Raw genomic sequence first — 27,061 nt, forward strand, 5'->3', positions numbered from 1 at the left:
TTCTCAACCCAAAATAGTCGCATGTGGAAAAAGGACTAACTTCTGCGACATTTTGTTCTTTTCAAGTTTAATAGATGACCAGGCAGCAAGTGCATCTCGAAGCTTTTGTATTATGTATGGGGAGAGCACATCGTGCCAAAGTAGTCGGAAAAGTATTTTCTACATTATCTGTCGTCTGGTAGTGGCATTTTAAATTTCTTCAATCCTTGTTTGACAGCTTTAACTCAGAACAAGTTTTCTACATGCATGTAATCAATAAACTGCATGTGCATTGTCAGACTGTTATAGATAACATCAGAGAATTCGCATATATCGTTGATGATTAATTTCTCTCTCATGTTTAGTATTGTTTTAACAACACTAATAGAAACCTTACGAAAATTGGGCACTGTATTATAAGAAATGAAATAAAACTACCCACGATAACCGTACGACGAAAGTCTGTTTTAATACAACTGAGTATCTGCACACAAGCGTGCCTCTATCGGCACGAATTAGTAAAATTCTTCTCACTTAGATTGCGATTGGGACTGTGTTTAATTGGTATGCTGTGTCATACTCAACAGGTATGCAAATATGGCATTTCATAAATAAAGTTATGTATTCCTAGAAACCCAAATTTGCTTGTCAGCAGTGGAAAGATGCGTCACCTGTTGTGCAGCATTCTAAGTTTTTCGCCATTGCACTATATGTTGAAAGCTTTTTGTTGCGATTTCCTTATCGATGTTTGATCTGACTGCTTGTAGCTCTTACAGAAGGGATGAAAATGTTACAGTTAGCGAGACTGCAACCGCGACCGTAACAGGCGCTTTTTCACATGTCAGCACGTCAGCGAAGAGGTATGTGTTGAGCCTTCCTCTTACGAGGCCAGTAGTGGCTAGAAATCGTATACCGATATTTAAAGGAAGAGATTAGTTGCGATTTCCACGTTTAACGGCTTTCCTGAGCTGAAAACCGTCAATTTTCAATCTCAAGCGATAATAACTCAGACTATTCAATGGAAATGACAGAAAAAATCAAGTGAACTTTGAGGCTTAATTCCGTGCACACCAGGAAGTAACTCGTGGATCACAGAGTTGCCAACCAGACCTTGCCTTGTTCTCAAAACTCAGTTACAGTACTAGCAGGAAGAAGACGAACAAACCTACGTGATCCTACAGCGGGCTAGAAAGTGACCATAGCTGGCTTCTCAAAGACGCGGCTGTTACGGCATGGAATACGTAATGCGTCTGATTGGCATTTCTGTAACTAGGTTTAGGGACTCGGGTGTAGTTACTAATAATACTCAGAACTGACTGCAAACTATGCATCATAAATCAGTAACTCTAATAGTTGGTTTCATATTTCATTCGTAAGTGTACTCAAGACTAAGAAACATATTCACGAACGTTTTCGCGCATCGCCGATAGTCGAGCAGACCAAACAAGTAAAAATAAGAAAGGAATGTATGTGTGTGTGTGTGTGTGTGTGTGTGTGTTTGTGTGTGTGTGTGTGTGTGTGTGTGTGTGAGAGAGAGAGAGAGAGAGAGAGAGAGATAGAGAGAGAGACAGAAGAGACAAAAACTAAGATAACAAACACTTTGCACCTCGATAGATTGCATCTATGTGCAGTCTTGTGATCATACAAGTAGAATTTCATGAATTTCACGTGAATGTAATAAAATTTTGGTGCGAATGGAAGCTGTGAGAAACACATTTAACTAATTATTCTCTACCACGTAATAATTAATTTATTTGAAAATTCGGAAGAGAAGACACAAATAATTATGCCCATTAAGACAGAAACTAAAGTGGAGATGCGGGCACTGTGCAGATTTGCGCTTTCTCATCTTCAGATCTATACAAATAATGTATACTAACCGGCGTATTCATTGCTTTCGTAATGGTTCCCTCTTCTTTATTCTTCTAGTGATGAGCTGTATCCACACCATGAGCCTGATTGTTTCTTTGTATCCTTCCATTTACTATCTTTGTGTATTACTTATCGGTGTTCAAAAAGCAAAATGTTATGCCTTTTCCCACGAGGTATTAAAGCGAGGTCCCAAGGAGGCTAACTATTTATAATCAAAATAGAGTTAGACGCCAATTTGTCTTTCGTCATGGTGTTATGCTTTTTTTGTGGTCTTCAGTCCTGAGACAGGTTTCATGGTCTCCCTCTACGAGTTTTATCCTCCACGCTGCCCTCCAATGCTAAATTTGTGATCCTTTGATGCCTCAGAACATGTCCTACCAACCGATCCCTTCTTCTTGTCAAGTTGTGCCACAAACCCCTCTTCCCCCAGTTCTGTTCGATACCTCCTCATTAGTTATGTGATCTACCCATCAAATCTTCAGCATTCTTCTGTAGCACCACATTTCGAAAGCTTCTATTCTCTTCTTGTCCAAACTATTTATCGTCCATGTTTCACTTCCATATATGGCTACACTCCATATAAATACTTTCAGAAACGACTTCCTGACACTTAAATATATACTCGATCATAATAAATTTCTCTTCTTCAGAAACGTTTTCCTTGCCATTGTCAGTCTACATTTTATATCTTCTCCACTTCGACCATCATCAGTTATTTTGCTCCCCAGATAGCAAAACTCCTTCACTACTTTAAGTGTATCATTTCCTAATCTAATTCACTCAGCATCACCCGACTTAATTCGACTACATTCCATTATCCTCGTTTTGCTTTTGTTGATGTTCATCTTATATCCCCCTTTCAAGACACTGTCCAATCCATTCAACCGCTCTTCCAAGTCCATTGCTGTCTCTGACAGAATTACAATGTCATCGGCGAACCTCAAAGTTTTTATTTCTTCTCCATGAATTTTAGTACCTACTCCGAATATTTCTTTTGTTTCCTTTACAGCTTGCTCAATATACAGATTGAATAACATCGGGGAGAGGCTACAACCCTGTCTTACTTCCTTCCCAACCACTGCTTCCCTTTCATGTCCCTCGACTCTTATAACTGCCATCTGGTTTCTGAACAAATTGTAAATAGCCTTTCGCTCCCTGTATTTTACCCCTGCCACCTTCTAAATTTGAAAGAGAGTGTTCCAGTAAACATTGCCAAAAGCTTTCTATAAGTCTACAAATGCTAGAAACGTAGGTTTGCCTTTCCTTAATCTTTCTTCTAAGATAAGTCGTAAGGGCAGTATTGCCTCACGTGTTCCAGTATTTCTACGGAATCCAAACTGATCTTCCCCGAGGTCGGCTTCTACTAGTTTATCCATTCGTCTGTAAAGAATTCGTGTTAGTATTTTGCAGCTGTGGCTTATTAAACTGATTGTTCGGTAATTTTCACATCTGTCAACACCTGCTTTCTTTGGGATTGGAATTATTATATTCTTCTTGAAGTCTGAGGGTATTTCGCCTGTTTCATACATCTTGCTCACCAGATGGTAGAGTTTTGTCAGGACTGGCTCTCCCAAGGCCGTCAGTAGTTCCAATGGAATGTTGTCTTCTCTGTGGGCCTTGTTTCGACTCGGGTCTTTCAGTGCTCTGTCAAACTCCTCACGCAGTATCGCATCTCCCATCTCATCTTCATCTACATCCTCTTCCATTTCCATAATACTATCCTCAAGGACATCGCCCTTGCATAGACCCTCTATATACTCCTTCCACCATTCTGCTTTCCCTTCTTTGCTTATAACTGGGTTTTCATCTGAGCTCTTGATGTTCATACAAGTGGTTCTGTTATCTCCAAAGGTCTCTTTAATTTTCCTGTAGGCAGTATCTATCTTACCCGTAGTAAGATAAGCCTCTACATCCTTACATTCGTCCTCTAGCCATCCGTCCTTAGCCATTTTGCACGTCCTGTCGATCTCATTTTTCAGACGTTTGTATTCCTGTTTGTCTGCTTCATTTACTGCATTTTTATATTTTCTCCATTCATCAATTAAATTCAATATTTCTTCTGTTACCCAAGGATTTCTACTAGCCCTCGTCTTTTTACCTACTTGATCTTCTGCTGCCTTCACTACTTCATCCCTCAAAGCTTCCCATTCTTCTTCTACTGCATTTCTTTCCCCCATTCCTGTCAATTGTTCCCTTATGCTCTCCCTGAAACTCTGTAAACAAAATTTAATACCTACTGCGAATTTTTCTTTTGTTTTCTTTACTGGTGTTAAGTCGACAGAAATAGTTGGGTGTTATTGCCTGCATCACCGGCATCCCACTGTCGTCTTCTCTTATTAAGACTTTCATATTACCCTGAACACAAGACGCCGAGATAAATGATTATATTCTCCGTGACGAAACATCCCCACATTCCATTCATCCTGATCCATTCGTTACGTGCATCGACAGCAATGAGTGATAGGATAGTTGTTGTGAGGCGACGAATAACAATAAAATGCTAGTAATAAAAAATCAGTAATCAAGCATGTTTACTGTATTATAGACGATTAACAAAATACCCAAGAAAGGCTGAGTGTTTAATTGGCCTACTGCATAGGTGTTCTTACCACTTTGTTATTGAATTCTGTTCTGGTTGTTTACATATAGAAAATAAATAACACTGTAACCATACATATCGATAGTTCAACGAGATATTACCTAACAACTATCCTTGCTTAACATCATGAGACGAACATGGCGTCACCGAGCTGATAGTCGAAATAGCATTATGTTTTCTCTCTGTGTCTCCCTCTGCCTTTTTCTATTTATTTTTTGATGAAAGCATCGAGAAGCGCGAATAATAAGCAAGTAGGCTTATAACCTGTTTACAGTTCTTTTTATTGGGACACATAATGCAAAAATACAACTTTTAAGTGTACTACTGCGTAATTCCAGTTATTCACAGTCTATTCTTGAGCTTGCTCGCATGCAGTGGGGTGAAACCTATCACAGAAGCAAGCAAAACACTAATATTTCTTGCACCGTTCGCAACACACAAATGAAATCTCGCTGCACTGACTTGTTGTCCGATATATTGCACGGTAAACATGTCTGATTCATGTTGCTAAATATAACTCTATCAGATTTCAATTTGCGTACCACGCGTATAAAAGTATATCTTGAAATACGCAGAAAGTCACATGGAGGTATTCGACTGAAACATAGCCATGGGGTCGACAGCATCGTCATCTACCACCTTGACAACACGAACGGTGACAGTGCTCGGCCGGTTACTTACGTTTACTGGTATCAAAGCTACAGCATGAAAACACAAAAATGTTAATAATCCGAGGATCATTAACGTTGGAACCCGTAGTAAAGTAAAGCAGTCATCAGTGGGAAGAGTGTTTTGAACACTACAGTGCTTTAATGGGCACGGTCTTGTTGGAGGTGGTATGCCATTGCTTTCCTCCGACCCTTGAGTTGACTTACCTACCCAGTTAACATGGGAACATACCGTTTAACGTGGCTTTCAGTCCACAGCACAACTCGGAATGTTTCACATCAACAAACACTGCCTGACGGGAAATAAGTGTAAAATGGCACATATGAATCGTGGGCCTGACGAGGGATTGAACCCGAGAACTTCGTATCCATAGTCTTGCTCTCCATCACTTTGCCACCATGCAGCTACTACTGTGGATTCTGCTTGGCATTAAAATTAAGGATCTCTCATTTGTGCCTGCGTTGGCACATGCGTGTCCCTTAGGAGACCTTACCTATGGGATTACCCTCGTAAACGTGTGTGTAAACGCCTTCCAATGCCCACTCAAGGAAGACAGATACACAGTCTAGCTTCAATATTATAAATACGCCTCAGTTTGTGGATGAACTCAGGTATTTAGCAGTGATGTACCCACTGGTGTTAGACTCGTTTTCAACCAATGATTACCACAGATACAGAAACACTACTTGTGGTACCTCTTAGACAAAATACTTACATAGTGCTATCAGACGACAAGATCAAACTGACACAAACTGTGGGACGTTGGTTTTACAACCTTCGTACCTGCATAAAGGGCTTTTCCTATTTGAGATATCTGTGAACGTTGCTGCATAAGACGATTTAAGAAGAAACTAAATTCCTTCAGCTACGCCAATGTTTAAAGAAATCGTCTTAACGTCACCAAATCGTGGTTTGTGAATCGTTTACCGGCCGTACTCTGCCGCATTTCGCTGGCTGGAAGGCAAAAATCTTACTGACAAATTTCACAGAAGGAAAAGGGGGACGAAATTTCTCCCACTGGAAGGTCATGTTGTTTTATTTAAATGATTACATAATCAGGTAAAACGAACAGTGAGGTTGTCAGTATAAGCACAATAACTGTTGTCAGTGTGATGTTGCACCGCCCAGGGCCTGTAATTATAAAGGGCCCGTTTAGGTCAGGCATGTTGTATACAGAAGTGGAAGAGAGAGCACCACTAAATTCTATAATCCGTATGCACTGCATACACACGTAAATTACCGTTACAGTGTACTTATGGAGCCCAATGAGCGAATTGCAAATTTTCCGGTGAGAAGAGCACTGGGAAACAGTCTTCGCTACATTAGGTTACTTAAACTGGTGTCACTCTGAGCTAGAAGTTATGGTCAGCGACTAGATGTAAGGACAATGATTCTGATGCTAGTTTTTGCAACTGTGAAATACTTTCCCACATTATAGAAGCGAATATTAAATTTGAACTAATATTGCGAAAATTTTGTATTTGGATACTTAGTATGAAAATCTTTCTGTTTATTACAAAGGACAACAATTGATTTCCTAAGACATTGTCTGTCATACACAACTTGAAACAGGTCACGTCGAGCAAATCATATGGAAGAACTGACAGCGACGTATATCGGAAGGCAGTAAGAACCCTTGGCTTTTGGTTTGGCAGTATTCGACAGCCATTTCTAGGCGCAAGTGAATGAAGAAAGGCAGCACGTTTTTGTTATCAAGTAAAGTCTTTATCAATTAATTTAGTTTTAATGAAATCTACGAGTAATTGCTGGTGTATGATATTAACATGAAAAGGATTCCGTAATCAGGGAAAGAACCTGTTCTTGGGCAACTACTTCTATAATGATCAAAAGGCCTTAAATTATCTTCAAGCACATGTTACAGCAGCAGTATGAAGAAAATGATAGTAATAAAGACGGTAATAATCGAATTATCCGGTAACTTCACACTTCACAGTGGATTTTCTCGAACTAAGAAATTTCCTGAATTAGTGAAAATTTCAAAATGGCTTCACATTGAGGCTATGATGTTTTGAAGAGTCTTTACATCCTGCTGACGTGAGAATAGCATAATCTCTGCGTCAGAAGCTTGCTTCTACTTAACCATTTAATAGACTCGCATTTTTTTCCACCGTGACTAATTTTGTAAGCTAAGAACTTCATCCGTTACAGCACACTCCTGGGGCTGGGAAATGTGGCCACAATGGTCTGGTGGGACGAGCTATCACAGGTGCAGTGCGTGGTTTCAGGCATTTACTTTTAAGAGGCACAAACAGATTTACTTTACCTCTGGTAACCTCATGAGAAAGATGTTGTAATCCAGAATCCGTATTAAACATCACTTTCCTTGATTCCCAACTGGGCAGAGTCGGTTTACGTTGGGAAATGACATAGGTGGAGGTCATGGTAAACAGAAACACTGTTGCCAGTAAACTTACTTACATTAGAAAATTTTATTTTATTTGATGAAAAACGAACAGGGCTCTTATTTTACTTGTACTTGATTGAACAAGAGACGTTGAAAAATTTGGTTCTGGACTGTGATTCGAGTTCGTATCTGCTCTTTCGAGGATCTGAATCTCTCGGAACAGTATAGTTCAATCATTTCGTTCCTTTTTCCAAGATTGCAATATTCTCTAGGTCTCCTCCAAAGGTAAGTATGTGGGTCCGATTCCTGATCCAGTACAAAAATATTTTTAATTTCATTTCAAGCCCTATCACGTGCACACCGGCCTGCTAGTGAAAATTAACGTGCATTTTGCGAACAATTTCTGGTCAAACATGCACACATCTTACTGTTATTGAGTAAGTAATTGATACTTAAGCTATATTCGTGGATGATAATAAAGAGTAATAGGAGTGCGGCTCGATTGTTGCTCCGGCACAAAAATTTGTATCCTTATTTAAGGTTCAAACACCTAGCAGCTGGTAAAAAGAACCGATACAAAATATTTGATTTTGCTTAGTTAACAATCGGATTACGTGTTGGGTTCGTATCTGCGTCACAGAACTTCACATCATCTTTAAAAGGATACACACTTTGTTATTTCTAAATGGAGGTATATTAGACATCTTTCGTGGTCAGTTTACAGGGATGAAAGGCTCTTGATAGGAGTCCCGGTTTATTACAAAAACTTTTGTCTTTTAATTTAAAGTTTAGATTTGGTTACTGATATTGGCGAAAATTTCGGTAATTCATGACCCTTCACGGTTAGTCAGCAATATGATATGATTAGAGTAGATTAGATTAATACTTGTTCCATAGATCATGAATATGACATTTCGTAATGATGTGGAACATGTCATTTTAATGAAAGATTTCTTTTACATACCGGTATTCAATTACTTTACAACCATTTTCTACCCTCTCTATTATAATTTTTTTATTTCTCTCTCTCTCTCTCTCTCTCTCTCTCTCTCTCTCTCTCTCTCTCTCTCGAGTCCCTAAACCTAGTTACAGAAATGCCAATCAGACGCATTACGTATTCCATGCCGTAACAGCTGCGTCTTTGAGACGCCAGCTATGGTCACTTCCGAGCCCGCTGTAGGATCAAGTACGTTCGTTCGTCTTCTTCCTGCTGGTACTGTAACTGAGATTTGGCAAAAGGCAAAGTATGTTTGCCAACTCTGTGATCGACGATTTACTTCCTGGTGTGCACGGAATGAAGCCTCAAAGTTCACTTAATTTTTCCTGTAATTTCCATTGAATAATTTTTATTATCGCTTGAGATTGTAAATTTACGGTTTTCAGCCCAGGAAAGCCGTTGCACGTGGAAATCCCAACTAATCTCTTCCTTTAGATTGCGGTTTACGATTTCTACCCCTACTGGCCTCGTAAGAGGAAGGCCCAACACATACCTCTTCGCTAGGTGTGAGGGGACGCGCTGACATGTCAAAAAGAGTGTTATGGTCGCGGTTCCAGTCTCGCTGACTGTAACATTTTCAACCCTTCTGTGAAAGAGCTACAAGCAGTCAGATCAAACATCGATAAGGAAATCGCGGGAAAATGCTTTCAGCTCATAGTGCTATGGTGAAAAACTTACAATGCTGCTCAACAGGTGACGCTTCTTTCCACTGCTGACAAGCAAATTTTGGGTTTCTAGGAATACATAAGTTTTTTTTTATGAGATGCCATATTTACATACCTGTTGAGTATGACACATCATACCAATTAGACACAGTCCTAATCGCAATCTAAGTGAGATGTAATTTACTAATTAATGCCGATACAGGTACGCTTGTGTGCAGATACTCAGTTGTATTAAAACAGAATTTCGTCGTACGGTTATCATGGGTAGTTTTATTTCATTTCTTATAATACAGTGCCCAATTTTCGTAAGGTTTCTTTTAGTGTTGTTAAAACAATACTAAACATGAGAGAGAAATTAATCATCAATGATATATGCGAATTCTCTGATGTTATCTATAACAGTCTGACAATGCACATGCAGTTTATTGATTACAAGCATGTAGAAAACTTGTTCTGGGTTAAATCTGTCAATCAAGAATTGAAGAAATTTAAAATGCCACTACCAGACGACAGATAATGTAGAAAATACTTTTCCGACTTCTTTGGCATAACGCGCTCTCCCCATAGATAATACAAAAGCTGCGAGATGCATCTGCTGCCTGGTCATCTATTAAACCTGAAAAGAACAAAATGTCGCAGAGTGTTAGTCCTTTTTCCACATGCGACTATTTTGGGTTGAGAAGTGAAGGGAATTATGTTCAAAATTCCAATAGATGGATAACTTCAGCAGAGAGCAGAATTGCATTTTTTAAAATGTTGCTGGGAGTGTAATAGAACTCACGACTCCTTACCTAACGATATCTGACGGTTGTGACTCCCAGTGAGACACAGAACTATTTGAGAGATCACTGTAAGTTCAAGGATGTTATTCCGAGCCGCTGGTGGCGACAAATTCGGTAGCTGACGTCTCTTTGTGTGTAGTCAACAACGATATGTGTGGGGTTCGATTCCCAGTTAGCACTGAACTCTTCGTCGTTTTATTTCTAGTTCAAACATGCTCACATGTCGCTGCTGGTGTAACAAACTCATATTTAACGTTCGTTTTCTCTAGAATATAACAGCAATATGTGCCAGGTTGGAGTCCTGGGAAGGAAAAAAGCAATATTTCGTCTCGTCATATCAGTTAAAACATCTAGCTACTGCCGTGAAAATCCGATATGTCACAGTTGATTGTGCCTCGATAATAATCCGATTAGGTTCTGGGTTCCAATCCCTGTCCAACACATAGCTTTACTTCACGCCATTTGAAATAAGTTACTTGTGAAGAAGCAATATTTAACATCTCTCGTAGTTCGTTCTAATGGCTCTGAGCTCTATGCGACTTAACTTCTGAGGTCATCAGTCACCTAGAACTCAGAACTAATTAAACCTAACTAACCTAAGGACATCACACACATCCATGCCCGAGGCAGGATTCGAACCTGCGACCGTAGCGGTCGCTCGGTTCCAGACTGTAACGGTTAGAACCGCACGGCCACACCGGCCGGCTCGTAGTTCGTTAACAGGGACAATAGATGCTGGGTAGGACCTCGCAATCGTTAAAAATGTTTACGTTATGTAATTTAAAGTTGATATTTGCTTTACTGATACTGTCTAAATTCGAGGTATATCACTCTCTGTATGCCTAGTGAGGAATGACTGTTAGTTTCTGTCAGTCAGGAAATCTTATTCTGCATGAGCTGGGTTTAAATCCAAAGGCAGAACGAGACGGTTCGTCGTGTCATTTGAAGTTCATAGATTTTCTCAACTAGCTGCTCATCAATAACTTTAACTTTTAATGTCATTTTGTGTTAAATAACAAGTACAGTATGTTACTTTGAAGAAGAAATCATGAATACGACGAACGTACTACGTGCATTACCTATCTGACGTAATAATGAGAGTGGTAACATTTCAGGTATGTCATTTATCGCAGTAAATGTGAGCTTACAAGGCTTATGGACAGTCTTATCTGTGATAAGGTGTTCCCTGATATTTGTAGTATCGTGGTATTACTTTACACCTTGAGTTATTGAGATAGAGAACAGAGTTTTCTAGTGATCACTTGTTGAATCCATTTTCAATAGCCACACGACTGTACCAATGGGCGATTAGATGACCTGCTAGACAGCTGCGTTATGTGGGTTGCATGCGAATCAGGCTAAACGCAACTCAGGTTCTTCGGATACTTTTGAGCATGACTGTGCATCAGGTGAATTTGATCGCCGAGGTATCAATGTGAGTTCGCTATGATGCTAATCAAATCACTGTAGTAATGATCTGGCTTCGAGACAAAGTCGATTACTACTGAAAGACGACATCGGCGGCGGCGAAGACATCAAGCATGAACGGATGGGTGTTTCACAGCTGTCACTGTGTCTTCGATTACTACAACAGGTTACATGGAAGTGCAGAATAATATATCCCATTGCGTAATACTGCTCTCACCAGACGGAGTCCGTGGCATGCTGCACATTTCGAGCCACCGCTCACCCCGATGACGGCTTTTTGGTGACGGCCATCGACATAGTGTAGCAAAAGTGTGGTACACCTGAAGAGCCAATAGCGTTCCTGTTGATCGACTATGGGGTCAACGTATGAACACGTAGGGGTGGTCAGCTGCGGAGCTCCGTGTTTAACACTATACGGAGAACCGTGTGCTCCGAAACACGTGTGTGCACCAGCACTGTGCTCTTTCAGCAGACATGCCGCAGATCACCATCTATCTTACATTACAGAGAACACAAGTCTCCAAACCCCACGTTCTGTGAAGGGTCGTAGATGTCCAACTATTGTTTCAGCGTCTTTTATAACGGTACTTTGCGGGCAGGCGTGTCAATTAGCATCATATTAATTAAAATCGGGGAAGAATTAAAAAGGGGAAAGTAATATGAAACTTTAATAACTGCACAGTATTAGTAAGAAGCAATATAATGAAAAGTAATAAAAAGCAAAGACCAAGCGGGACAGAAAGATATAGGGACGCGTTTGTTTTTTAAAACATATAAAAGAACATGTAACACATTATTGAGATCTCCAGCTCCAGCTATCGCGATCGGGCTAGTCGATGAAGAAGTGGTACGTGACTGCGAAATTCGTCAAGGAGATTATTTAAAGACTCTTCAAGCAAGTTTAAAATACATTACGTGTGACGAAGTGATCAGAGACGTTTATTTTCGGGTGAAGTAAAAATGATTCCGACAACATAATTCGAACTTTGTGTTAGCTGGTAAAAATACTCTTGGGAAACTATTATGGCTGTGGAACCCACGAAAATTGTACGCAACGGAAAGCTATAGTTTACATAATTCCGCATTTTTTAAAATTGTGAAACGCGTGTGCGCCGAACGTTAAGGGAATCTTATCCTTGGACGGTTGTGGGGTTAACTGATACAAACAACGCGCCAGCATAAAAATAGTTCGCTTATTAACTACCAGATATTAATTAACGGGGACCTAAATTACTAAAAACAGTGCGTACTCCGTTAAATTGAACCCCGCGTGTGAAAGATAATCACATCGAACACTTCGAGAGCGAAGAATAGACATATAAGTGCCGAATTGATAGCCTGGGTCGTGTCAGTATTTGGACATTATATGGCACGCGTTATTCAGAACACGATATCCACCGTTCTAATACTGAAAAGAAGGATAGGATCAACACCTCCAATCCCGATTCATATTTCATATTTAGTTAGTGAAAAGAAAAGTGTTATTAAACAAACTAGACTTCAATTTTATCCACGATTTTGGCTCCATTACGTAGTCTTGACTACATGATAAACAATAACTGTGGAAGTTGTATGCAACGTATCGTCATAATATTTAGCCAACCAATATTGTGGGACACCAAAAATGTAAATGCATGAAATTGTTCTTACAGCGGATGTATTATGTGTGAGTGCGACGAACTATATTGAGAAACTGAACGTCCATTACGTACTTGCATGTTTATCTGCGAACATGGTCTTTGTCGGTACATGAGCATAGAGTTCGAATAGAATCCCTGGAACATTGCAAACCATTCAGATTAATCGAACATCTAAATACGCATAATGCTGGTATCACCAGGATGTGTTCTTTCTCCTCACCCTCGTGGCGGTAATTGAAATAAGAGTCATCCGGGAATAACATTTAAATCAACTGACGACCATTGAGCTAGCGTCACGAATTTTCAAACGTCCACTGCCATGTATGAAGGCGAATGACACCACGAGTGTTAACGTCGATCGAGGGGTGTCGTCGTGATAGTATTGAATGACATTGAGCGGTCACACTTCCTGACTCGTTCTGTAGATGCTCACGCCAAAATCACGTGAATACTCGGCGAGCATCGCCGTTTCCGAGATACTCGCTCTGCGTCGTAATGTACCTCTTGTCAGTGTTGCTTACCTGACTTTTCCATTTTCAGCCCGTATCTTTGCTAGGGTGATCTCCTGTCCGTGTTAAGCTTACATGCTTCTGTTGTAGCACTAAGTGACCGTAGCGCCAACAGGCGGCATCCAATGCCACTGCAGGCAGTCGTCGTAATGTGTTAGCTTATCAGTGTACCATGCACGCGGCCAGACGAAAAAACTGAAGCGCCCAGAATGGGAGGTTAAAATAAAAAGAAATTCTGCGGTTTGAGAAGCTGTATGATGTCTATGTAATGATGACGAAGCGGAACTGACAAACAACTTGCAGTATGAGCCCACTTATGAGTACAAGATTGCATCCCCTCTGACAAAGATCCATGCACTGCTTCACTTGTGAACTGTTTCATAAAACCATTGTATCCTCTCCTGAGGCATTGTGGCCCACAACTGTTGTAACTAGTTTATGATATCCTGTATAATGCCTCAGGAGTTGAGTTGACGACCGAGATGGTTCGATAAAATTTCCTTCGGTGATAAATCTGGGGATCTTTCTGGAAACTGTCGAGTGTCAACGCGCAGTTCAAAGGGAAACTTGCCATATCTGGACGTGCATTAACCTGTTGAGAAATGGCACCACACTACTGCCGCATAAGACGTATCACAGAAGGGCGCAGCATTTTAGCGGGGTACCATTATGCTGCAAGAATTCCCTTAATCTCTACTAGCCATGACCTGAAGTCACACCGAATGGCTCCCCACACTCGTAAAGTCGTTCCAAGTGTAACACATTGTACCTCTCTGCAAGTTTGAAGCCTCTCCGCAAGTCGTAGCCATTTTCGCCGATGACTGACATCCGAGGTTTCTGAAACCACGATTCGTCGCTGTTAATAATGTGAACCAGTGATCAGCAGCCCATCCATCCTGTTCACGGCACCCCTTAAACGCCACCATTTGCGTTATTCTGCTTATGGCAGCCTACGCTTGGGACAGTAATCTCGTCGTTCGGCTGCTGCTAGTCTCCGTCCAATAGTGCAGGATAACACTGATTACTACAGGGCGACGATTACTTGTTCTCTGATGTCAGATGCAGATGTGACGGGGTTACGATGCGGTTGGTGCCCATTAGGGCTATCCTCGCTTTCAATTGTGATACGTGACGGACCGGAACCACGACGAGGAGTGTGCCTGCCCTAACGTCGGTATGCAGTCTCACATCGGACCGTGGTCACCTCCGAACGCCCCCATCAAAATGTGGATATTGTACGAGGGTTATCCCAAAACTAAGGTCTCCTATTTTTTTATAAGTTCAGAATTCAGTTTGTGTGTCGTTTGGTCACACTGTTATGAAGAGTGCTTCACGCGCTGTGTGTAAACATGCGCACGCCGCGCTGAGGCGCTCAGTCTTGGCTTCGCAGCCGTTGAGAATGGAGCTCCCGTGGGATGTTACCGCCATGTGCGATTTCCGCGCAGTTATTCGATTTTTTAACGCAAAGGGCACTGTGCCGATTGGAATCCATTGCCAAATGACGGAAGTGTATGGTAAGTCGTGCATGAATGTTAAAAATTGTTCGTAAGTGGTGTAGAGAGTTTGCACTTGGTCGGACCGAAATTCACGACGAACAAAGGCGCAGACCGTCAGTTTCTGAGGAGACTGTGTTTAAGGTTGAGCAAAGTATGCGTTAAGATCGGCGGATTACCCTGGATGATCTGTGTACGTGGGTTCCTGACGTTTCCCGAAGCACCGCTCACAGAATTTTAACGGAAACTATCGGAAGGTGTCGGCAAGATGGGTGCCACGCATGCTGACTGAGGACCACATGCGGCAACGAGTTGACGCTTCCCGCGCATTTCCTCGCCACCTTGTAGCCGAACAGGACATCTTAATTGATGGACTCAACTGTCGCGGGTGACGGAACCTGGGCATACTACTTTACACCTGAGACCAAGCAACAATCACGCCAGTGGCGGCATCCTTCTTCGCGAAAGCCACGGAAATTCAAAATTCAATAAAACACAGTCTGCTGGTGAAGTCATGACAATGGTTTTTTGGGATCGGAAAGGGGTATTGTTGGTCGACTTTATACCCACTGGGACCACAATTAACGCTGACAAGTACTGTGAGACTCAAACGGGCAATTCAGAACAGGAGAAGAGGAATGTTGAGCGAGGACGTTCACGTTCTCCATGACAAAGCTCGCCCACACATCACTCGGCAAACCGTTGCTCCCCTGCAACAGTTTCAGTGGAACATGATCACCCACCCACCCTATAGTCCTGACTTGGCGCCCAGTGACTATCAACTGTTCCATAGGTTAAAAGAACAATTGGTCGGGAAGCTATTCAGCTCCGACGACGAGGTAAAAGAAGAGGTTCATACCTATATGAACAGCATGGAGGCGAGCTGGTATGACATGGGCATACAAAAACTGCCACAGCGTCTACAAAAATGCATCGACAGAAATGGTGTTTAACTCGAAAAATAGCTACATGTTCAAGCTGTAAATTGATTTAAACCATTGTAGAAATAAACCGGTCCATGTACTTATAAAAAAATAGGAGGCCTTACTTTTGGGACTACCCTCGTATTATGCTCCTAGCCGGAAAAAACGAGAGCCGCAATGAGGCGCCTTTTATACTCCGTCAGGTGTCGATAACGTTGCTCCATACGACTGCGAACCAGCACTGTGTCTTTCACAGCGGTCACTCAACATCTGACGTTGCTTACGCTCTATATTTAACAACACTAAACATGAACAAAACTAATATCATCTGATGACCGTTGCACCTGAAACAGTTAATTGCAATTCAGATTATTCACGTAACTGTCAACAGTGTGTACGTTTACAACGTTACCTGAAAACGTACTACATATTCTGGGAGCTTAACTTTTTTCCAGATAGTGTATGAAAAGCATAACAGAATTCTCTGATGAAAAGTTGTTCTTGAAGCAATATGTCAATGAATAACCTGTTCTTTGTATCTGATAATATTCTCCTGAAGATAAGAGTAGTTGTTGAAACGTTGCACAGGGCAACACTGCCCCTCAGGTAGAGACCATAAAACATTATCTGTGTAATACATCTACTATAGTAATTTCACTGGCACACATACGAATACAAAAAGAAAGTGCACTGTGTCCCTTTCTAACAGCGGTGTTATGAGACCATTGCTTTTCACAATATATATAAATGACCTAGTAGATAGTGTCGGAAGTTCCATGCGGCTTTTCGCGGATGATGCTGTAGTATACAGAGAAGTTGCAGCATTAGAAAACTGTGGTGAAATGCAGGAAGATCTGCAGCGGATAGGCACTTGGTGCAGGGAGTGGCAACTGACCCTTAACATAGACAAACGTAATGTATTGCGAATACATAGAAAGAAGGATCCTTTATTGTATGATTATATGATAGCGGAACAAATACTGGTAGCAGTTACTTCTGTAAAATATCTGGGAGTATGCATGCGGAACGATTTCAAGTGGAATGATCATATAAAATTAATTGTTGTTAAGGCGGGTACCAGGTTGAGATTCATTGGGAGAGTCCTTAGAAAATGTAGTCCATCAACAAAGGAGGTGGCTTACAAAACACTCGTTCGACCTATACTTGAGTACTGCTCATCAGTGTGGGATCCGTACCAGATCGGGTTTGACAGAGGAGATAGAGAAGATTCAAAGAAGAGCGGCGCGTCAGGTCACAGGGTTATTTGGTAACCGTGATAGTGTTACGGAGATGTTTAGCAAACTCAAGTGGCAGACTCTGCAAGAGAGGCGCTCTGCATCGCGGTGTAACTTGCTGTCCAGGTTTCGAGAGGGTGCGTTTTTGGATGAGGTATCGAATATATTGCTTCCCCCTACTTATACCTCCCGAGGAGATCACAAATGTAAAATTAGAGAGATTCGAGCGCGCACGGAGGCTTTCAGACAGTCGTTCTTCCCGCGAACCATACGCGACTGGAACAGAAAAGGGAGGTAATGACAGTGGCACGTAAAGTGCCCTCCGCCACACACCGTTGGGTGGCCTGCGGAGTATAAATGTAGATGTAGATGTAGATTAAAGTTAACGTCATAATCTAAGCGTAAGTAACAAATTGATAACTTTAGTATTAAAAGTACTTTATCAACGGGAAAACTATGTGGTTTTCGGCAGAAACAGTTACAGTATCAATTTTATTCACCATATTAGCTGAGACTGAAGACAAATGGAAGACTAATTATTTTGCAAGTATTTCAGGATCAAACGTCAGGGCTGTATTGTGCGTACTAGAAACTACGGTGAATAAACAGCTTTTTATGTACAAGTGGTCTATAACGAAAGTAAAGTCCACTTCTGATGAATTAAATACTTACTTTACCAGCCACATACATTAAATTTTCTGCTACGTTTTAACTTTTGAAACTTTGCTCCATAGAGCCATATCGCCAAATCCCCTTAATCATGGCCGGCCGAAGTGGCCGTGCGGTTAAAGGCGCTGCAGTCTGGAACCGCAAGACCGCTACGGTCGCAGGTTCGAATCCTGCCTCGGGCATGGATGTTTGTGATGTCCTTAGGTTAGTTAGGTTTAACTAGTTCTAAGTTCTAGGGGACTAATGACCTCAGCAGTTGAGTCCCATAGTGCTCAGAGCCATTTGAACCATTTGAACCTTAATCATGAAAAGAGTGGCTACATTACTCTGGGAAAGCTGATGTATGGATTAAAGAGAGGTTATTATAAAAATTGTAAAACAGAAAAAGGTATTATATTCAGTATCTAGTCAAACGTATCCGAGTACGCCTACGAAATGCGGAACTGACCACTGGACGTCACGAGAGGCCTTCCCGACAATATAAAACAAACCGGAAATTATGCACGATATGCTGATCTGCTAGACCATCATACTGTGTTCTGTCCACCGTGAGTTGACACAGTCGGCACAGGTGCATTCAGAACGAGCACTTTTCTTAGTCTCTGCGCCGAAGAGCCTCCACTAGGAATCAGATGTCAACTACTCACAGCGTGACAGGAGTTCTATACTCCGACTGACCTAAAGTATTTGGAAAACATTATGTAATTCGGAATTTAGCAATAGATGTCACGAAGGGCGGAAGTCAGTAAAAAAGAGAGCGGGGAGAGTTGTCACAATTAATAAAATGTTCTGGGCTATTATACCATGGTCGAATGGGTTTGACCTTAAAACCCGGCATTTCGTCCCCATCCTCGGACGGCTTTCTCAAGTGTGATCGTAGCTTTGTTGGATGTCCGATTTATACCCTGGCTCGCTCACCAGGGTGTGAATCGGACATTGGGTAAACCTACGATCCCTCTTGAGAATGTCCTCCGAAGATGGGGGCGAAAAGACGGGTTTTAAAGTGATATCCATTGGACCATGGCATAATAGCGCGGAACTTTTTATTAATTGCGACGTTTCCGATCGTGAAAGATAACATTTAACAAAGGGGAGTGTTGTGTTGTTAGTGGGGAAGCAGTAACAGCAGAATGGGATGGTCTGGAGTGCTGAGTGACTTGTAACGTTCACTAATCATTGAGTGTCACCTGAGTAGCAAATCCATCAGCGACATTCGAATTCTTCTAACGCCCTCCAGAGCATCTGCTGGTGGCGTGGTTTTGAAGTGGAAACCCGAAGGAGCAAACACGGCTGAATCAAGTCGCTTATGGAGAGAGACAGGCGAGCATATCGAAACATTTCATTTAGCTCAATGACTGTGCGTAAGGAATGAAAAAGATTGGGCTACAATGATCCAACAGTTCCTCATAAACCACACATTTATGTAGCCAGTGTTAATCACCGCTTGAGGTAATGTAAAGAGCGACTTCACTGGAATATGGTGACTAAAAACAAGTGACTTGCTTTGATGTATCACGGTATACGTCGTGATAATTCAATAGAAGGGTTTGAGTTTTACGAATGCCCGGAGAATGTTCGCTGCCGTCATTTATAGTGTAACAGTAAAGTGCGGAGCAGGTGATGTTGCGGTATGGGGTTGCTTCTCTTCGCGAGAATATGGTCCTCTCAATGTGCTAAAATCGGAGGATATGAACTAACTTAACTCTATCGTTTACTGTATACAGAAGAGCAACGGTTCGGAGGCGATGATAGTATCAGTATGACGTTACACCCTGTCATAAATCAGCATCTTTGAGGTAAATGATTTGTGGACAATAATACACTCCTGGAAATGGAAAAAAGAACACATTGACACCGGTGTGTCAGAACCACCATACTTGCTCCGGACACTGCGAGAGGGCTGTACAAGCAATGATCACACGCACGGCACGGCGGACACACCAGGAACCGCGGTGTTGGCCGTCGAATGGCGCTAGCTGCGCAGCATTTGTGCACCGCCACCGTCAGTGTCAGCCAGTTTGCCGTGGCATACGGAGCTCCATCGCAGTCTTTAACACTGGTAGCATGCCGCGACAGCGTGGACGTGAACCGTATGTGCAGTTGACGGACTTTGAGCGAGGGCGTATAGTGGGCATGCGGGAGGCCGGATGGACGTACCGCCGAATTGCTCAACACGTGGGGCGTGAGGTCTCCACAGTACATCGATGTTGTCACCAGTGGTCGGCGGAAGGTGCACTTGCCCGTCGACCTGGGACCGGACCGCAGACGAATGGAGACGTGTCGTCTTCAGCGATGAGAGTCGCTTCTGCCTTGGTGCCAATGATGGTCGTATGCGTGTTTGGCGCCGTGCAGGTGAGCGCCACAATCAGGACTGCATACGACCGAGGCACACAGGGCCAACACCCGGCATCATGGTGTGGGGAGCGATCTCCTACACTGGCCGTACACCACTGGTGATCGTCGAGGGGACACTGAATAGTGCACGGTACATCCAAACCGTCATCGAACCCATCGTTCTACCATTCCTAGACCGGCAAGGGAACTTGCTGTTCCAAGAGGACAATGCACGTCCGCATGTATCCCGTGCCACCCAACGTGCTCTAGAAGGTGTAAGTCAACTACCCTGGCCAGCAAGATCTCCGGATCTGTCCCCCATTGAGCATGTTTGGGACTGGATGAAGCGTCGTCTCACGCGGTCTGCACGTCCAGCACGAACGCTGGTCCAACTGAGGCGCCAGGTGGAAATGGCATGGCAAGCCGTTCCACAGGACTACATCCAGCATCTCTACGATCGTCTCCATGGGAGAATAGCAGCCTGCATTGCTGCGAAAGGTGGATATACACTGTACTAGTGCCGACATTGTGCATGCTCTGTTGCCTGTGTCTATGTGCCTGTGGTTCTGTCAGTGTGATCATGTGATGTATCTGACCCCAGGAATGTGTCAATAAAGTTTCCCCTTCCTGGGACAATGAATTCACGGTGTTCTTATTTCAATTTCCAGGAGTGTATCACTGAAGTAACTTTTGCTATCCGCAGTACATACTTGATACCAACGTAACACTTCTGGGATGAAATAGCACCTTGACTTCGCTACAAACCTAGCGTGCGCCTCGCGGGGTAGCCGCGCGATCTCGGGCGCCTAGCCACGTTTCGCGTGGCTTTCCCTGTCGGAGGTTCGAGTCCGCCTACAGCCAGCAAGTATATTTCCAATGTGGCGATTGCTATTTATTGCGGGTGGGCAGCTGTCGAGCCCTTAGCCGCTGAAGGTGTGGTTGCTACGGTATTCGTCGCTGCGAAGCACTTGTTTGTGTGATTTACGCCACACTATGGTAAATAAGTGCTGTGTACCAGGCTGTACTGACAAAAACCAGACGGCATGGGTGTGTGTGTGTGTGAGTGTATGTTGTGCTTAGCGTAAGTTACTTAAGTTAGATTAAGAAGCGTGTAAGTCTAGGGGCGGATGACATCAGCAGTTTGGTCCCATAGGAACTTATCACAATTACCACCTAGCGTCCATCATCACTACCAATCTCCGCTTTCAGATCTTGAGGAATAATACACTGCTATTCCTTCAAAACATTTAAACACATCACTAAATGTATGTTCAGGAGAGTTCAAGCCATCATAAAGGCGAAGCGTGGCCTTCCTCTTATTAACGTCCACTAATGAGTGTCTAAAAACGTTCGATTGGAGAGTGTACATAAGCAACTACGAGGAAAACATGATCGTAAGAAAAGAACTGTTCTCTGAGGAAGCCTTTCAGTGTTGCTGTGGAAATCATTGTATTATCAATTTAGTTTCATTCTCGCACTTCAAAAATGTGAGAAATCTTTGGGACTTAACTACTAAGGTCATCAGTCCCTAAGCTTAAACACTACTTAACATAAATTATCCTAAGGACAAACACCCATGTATGACCGAGGGAGGACTCGAACCTCCGCCAGGACCGGCCGCACAGTCCATGACTGCGGCGCCTAAGACCGCTCGGCTAATCCCGGGCGGCTCTCGCAGTCCATTCCATCTGTTTGTGACAGTAAACATACCGCACAAAATAACTGCGTAGGCATCCGCGGCCACAGTCAATCGACACAAAGTTTTCTGGGTGTGGTATCGCGTCATAATGTATAAAACTGCTGCTGCTGGAGGAAAACCAACCTTTCGGCGACGGTTGCAGCGGCCCTCGTCTGGGTCTACAGGTGCGCCCTAGCTATGCAGTGCCCCTTAAAAATGGTTCAAAGCATTATGGGACTTAACATCTAAGGTGATCAGTCGCCTAGAACTTAGAACTGCTTAAACCTAACTAACCTAAGGACATCACACACATCCATGCCCGGGGCAAGATTCGAACCTGCGACAGTAGCGGTCTCGCGGTTCCAGCCTGAAGCGCCTAGAAACGCTCTCCGGCCGGCAGTGTCCCTTAAAATTGGTTGTTACTGTTCACTGCGCATGCCATTACATACAGACAGGTATCTGCGCGCAAAATCCTACCACCACCCAGCGCAGAAGAACTCGGTCATTCGTTCTTTGGCAATTCGTGCACAGCGCCTAAGTGATGCTGAAAGCATAGCACCTCAGCTTAAAAGGCTACACACAATGTTTCTAGCCAGTAGCTACAGCCATAATTCGATTCACGCAGTCTTGTCGACGAACACAAGCAAGAAAGATAAGCAATAAATAGACAAACTGCAGCCAACAGTGCGCTTACCTTATGTGAAAAATATTATTCATCGACTAAGCAAAGACCTTTCCCCCGGTTGGGGTGCCGCCTGTCTTCTATAGTGGTCGCAGGATCCATAGCGTGCTAGGCTCCACTAAGGACAAGGTGGATGCATTAGACACTGCAGGCGTGGACAAGGTGGAATTCGAATGTGGCGAGGCATATATCGGCGAGACTGGAAGGCCAATAGCAACGCGCATTCGGGAAAACGAGCGCTATATTCGTATATGGCAACACAACAAATCTGCAGTGACAGAACATCAGTAAGACTGCATAAAAGAAATAAAATTCAGCAAAGCCTGTGTGTCGGCCAAGCAACCGGTTATGACGAAACGCAAAATCAGAGACGCCTTCGAAATACTTAAACAATCTAATAACATAAATAGGCGTGCCCCATCTTGGCTGCCAGCAACCGGAACCCAACAGACCGCACTGTCAACATGAGGCACGAGCACTACCGGCGAATATCTGCCGGCGCGCGGCCGACGTCCAGCAGCTGGTACAGAGGATCCAACTTCTCATTCGACAGTGGCCACCAATCATGGCACATAACACAAGAGCCGGTAGACAACAGAGGTTACGGTCTCCCTCCACCGCAACAACCTACTAAAATAAAGTTCATTCTCTTTCTTTCTTAGGTGACCAATGGAACTCCCTTTTTAAAATTATGACGTATTGGCATGTGCGTTGAACAGACAGAAACAACAAAGTATAAGGGACACTGCATAGCTAGAACACACCTGTAGACCCAGAAGAAGGCCGCTACCGCCGTGGCCGAAACGTTGGTTTTTCTCCAGCAGCAGCAGTAGTTTTATACATTATGACGCGGTACCACACCCAGATAACTTTTATGTCGACATTCTGCACCAAAGTGACACATTTGTCAGTAAGAAGTGATTAGACATCGCTATTAGTAGAAAACACGTTTCTACAGTATGTCTATTGCTTTTTAGCTTTCCCAAGTTTAAAGCACTTGATCACATGAAACAGCTATGGACAATCTGAAAACACTAAATTTTAATAGTTTCATGCCAGATCTGGAAATAGTGCGATTCCTTGCCGTTAAGAGTCCTAATTGAAGTAAGTGTTGCAGGAGGAAGCAGTTAGGAAAAGGGACAAAAGACTGCAGAGCTAGTTTTCTATCGAGGCAACAGAGGGCCTAACGATGGTAGGAGCAAATACAATATAAAATGCAGACTGGAAATAGCAGGAAAAGCTTTAACGAAATACGCAAATATGTTACGTTTTAGGAAATGCTTTGCCTTGAAAAGAAATTGATAGTATATAGTGTAGGCAGCAAGAGAACAGAAGCTTTAGGAACGATGGAGTAAGTACACAGGTGAAGATCATATGTGTAGACTGGCTATGAAAGGAAGGGGTACTAAACCTCACTGAGTAGAGAGAAAAATTATGGCACAAACTAGAGAAAAGAAGGGATAGCTTCCCAGGGCACATGCTAAGGCGTTAAGGAATAGTCAAAGAGAGGTAAAATGGTAATGAATTGGCTACAATTAACAGTTTCATGTGGTTGGATATGCAGAGACAAATACTCGCACACTAGCGCTGGATAAACTAGCGAGAAGACCAGCTTCAAGGTAGCCTTACGACGAGGTTTCTGTAAACAACGAGCTTAAAATTTGGTGTATGCAGGATGTCCAAGAAATCTTGCCATGAACTCCAAGGGTTAGAAGTGTGTGTCTTGAGGAATAAATGGAGGACAAAAACCTTTCTCCGGAAAGGTCACGCAATGACGCTGCAGTGCGGCGAAGTTATATGTGCCCCTTGCCACGAGGCCACGAATTTGCGGCAAATGTGACTGCATGACGGCGGACCGTATGCGGAAGGTCTTGCAATATTGTTTGTTATTCAGTGAACGCGACTGATCGCCAGTGGAGAAGATGGATCTAACTGGTGCCTAGAAAGAAAGGCTTGTCTCCTATGAATGCGCCAGTGGATGACGGTTCTGGAGACAATTTCCCATCTGAAATCTATTTTTCTCCTGAATACCGAAAAACATTCATTATTGTAGGGGGTTCCAGGAGAAAAATAAACTGTAGATGGAAACCCTGGCCCAAAACTGTCATCCACTGAGGCAACGAAGATCAGATTCATAAGAAACAAGGCCTTTCTAGGCAGTAGACAGCCCCATCTTCTTCATTGGCCATCGTGGCAATCAGTCATGATCCCTGAATAACGACCAACATTGCAGATAGTTTCCCCTGTTGCCAGTTAGTGTAAAGACTCACATTTTCTGCAAGAGGGGTAGCCTAATGGCAGGCGGTGGTGCCTGTAATATGGGCGCCCTATAGCATCATTGGATGACGTTTCCAGACACGAGTTCTATCCTTGATTTGTTCCTCAAGACACCATCTACATCCCCCTTAATTCTGTTGCAGCATTTCTGGGACACCCGGCAGACAGGTTTGAACTCAGGACTTTATCACAGCATGGCTGGAAATATACCAGACTCACCTTGGCTTGCCGCATCACTGTATCAATAAAGAGTCTCCTGCTAGGGCGGCCGTCGTCGGTGGTTGCTACCATGTCCGTCCAAGGTGTTGACCGCTTTAGGAATGAAGCTGACTCTGCTCTCAGCCACACCGATCTCAGCCTTTGGTTCACTCGTGCATAGCGACACTTCAGCAGCAGCACCAGGTTGAAGAACTGCGTTTCTGACATTACGACCACAGTGTAATAGGGATACGGCGCAGCAAAGTAGTATAGGTCGAAGATCTTCATGGACTTCTTCCACGTCCAGGTATCACACACGAAGAGGAACAGAAGCGTAGGAACCAGCACTGCTATTTCTACCATAAGAATCCTGAACACTTTCCTGAACTCCGCTACGGAATCAGTCAGGAGAACTCCGTCGATTTCGATAATCTTATTTAGAATATCCTTAACAATCTTGTAGTTGGAAAGAAACCATTTGAACAGAATCAGTGTGCCAGATGACGTAACCATTACGATCTCAATCATATCGTTCAAGTCGACAGTCGGTATGAAATGCGTGGCCTCGTCTCGTTCTGTTGTGGCTAGAACGCCCAGTACAAATGCAGCTGTTACCAGTACAAGTGGATAAATTCTGTCATACAGAGCTGAGGTGAACTTACTGGTTTTAGGATTGAAAGAAAAGGGAGCCAGACCAAATATCCTGCTCAAGTAGTATAGTGGTTTCACGGCGCCGAATAAGTTGTCTACCATCATGAGGGATTTTAGCTAAGGTCAAACTCTTATTTTTACGGGCACAGATGTACTCTGCAGTGCCCAAATTGTTTATTTCCTGATGACTATAGCTCCTGTAAGTATATGCTACAGCTAAATTATCTCTTGCGATGCTCAAAAGCTGAGAAAAGAGCGTTAGGAACCGTCAGTCACTACTGACAAGGAACCGTCATTCACTACTGAAACTGTCGGTGTGAAGGTCCTGCTACAGAAAATTACAATCCCGTTAATTGAGGTATCCAATATTGATAATGCATTGGAAGTACATGTCGTTAACCAGTTTGCTTTTAGAATTTGATGCAAGGATAAACGTACCATCATCATTTCCGTTTACGTTTCCCTTTTGTTTATTCTCACAACAAAGAAAATATTTATGCGGCTGGAGAAATATTTTGTGGCGTTACAATGAAGTAAGTTCAATAACGGTGCCTTTCTTATACTTTGCAGAATGGTCAGAAGCATTCACTCACGAGTAATATTGTTTCATTACAGTAAAAAAAATTCGTTTAGGGGCCTTACACAAGACGAATTTGTACTGTGGAGCTCATTCTCATCTTAAATATCGTAGTCATTGAGTTCAGGGATAAAAGAGCTGTATAGCACGTTTTTAACTCGCGAACTGCTTGAGAACTTTGCTAATCATCGAAACTTAGGCGTGCAGTACTTTTCCTGAATTACGTAAAGCCACACGGCTAGTAGCGTGCTTTATTCCTTTGCAATGCGAACGTGTGCTCCATCTCTGATAATTAGATCATCGACGGAAGGACAACACTGATACTTATTTTTCCCTGTTGAACACTTCTGTCGTGCACGTTGTACTGCTTAAGAAAGCATATGTAGTACCACACATCACCAGATGTTTCATTTTTTTTGAATTTTCTCCTCATTAACTTCAACTGGCAACCCTATTCCCTTTTTATGTTTTTCTATACTTACTCAGAACTGAATGAAGTGCGAGCATTGTACTCATGGAACTTACGGACTATTCGCAGAAGTGTGATAGAGAATTTGTGTTGTATTATTATATTACGAATTGCAGGATATACTGGAATACGAAAACCCAAACACTTCACTTGCTTTACTTCAGTCTACAAAAAGTCATAGGGTGAGTTTATATTGGTGATGATTTCTTTACGTCGGAGCACCATGTAACACTCTACGTGACGGAACCACCATTCAGCTACACCACAATAAAATTATACACATTCAAGGTCTGACATTCATCAATAATTTGGCCCTGACAGTGAACCTGAGGTGGACACAAGACAATAGATTTTTAACTGCTTTAAGTAT

General features: G+C 42.8%; 1 protein-coding gene across 1 annotated transcript in view; it reads right to left on the minus strand.

Annotated features, from left to right (window-relative positions):
- Window positions 1-25,750, minus strand: part of LOC126482166 (putative gustatory receptor 28a) — a 40,344-nt gene extending 14,594 nt beyond the window's left edge. The window contains exon 1 of the mRNA XM_050106144.1: window positions 25,016-25,750. Within this exon, the coding sequence (XP_049962101.1) occupies window positions 25,016-25,750 (735 nt within the window). The remainder of the gene's footprint in view (window positions 1-25,015) is intronic.
- Between the last annotated feature and the right edge of the window lie 1,311 nt (window positions 25,751-27,061).

The sequence above is a fragment of the Schistocerca serialis genome, chromosome 5, assembly GCF_023864345.2.
Source record: "Schistocerca serialis cubense isolate TAMUIC-IGC-003099 chromosome 5, iqSchSeri2.2, whole genome shotgun sequence".
NCBI lineage: Eukaryota > Metazoa > Arthropoda > Insecta > Orthoptera > Acrididae > Schistocerca > Schistocerca serialis.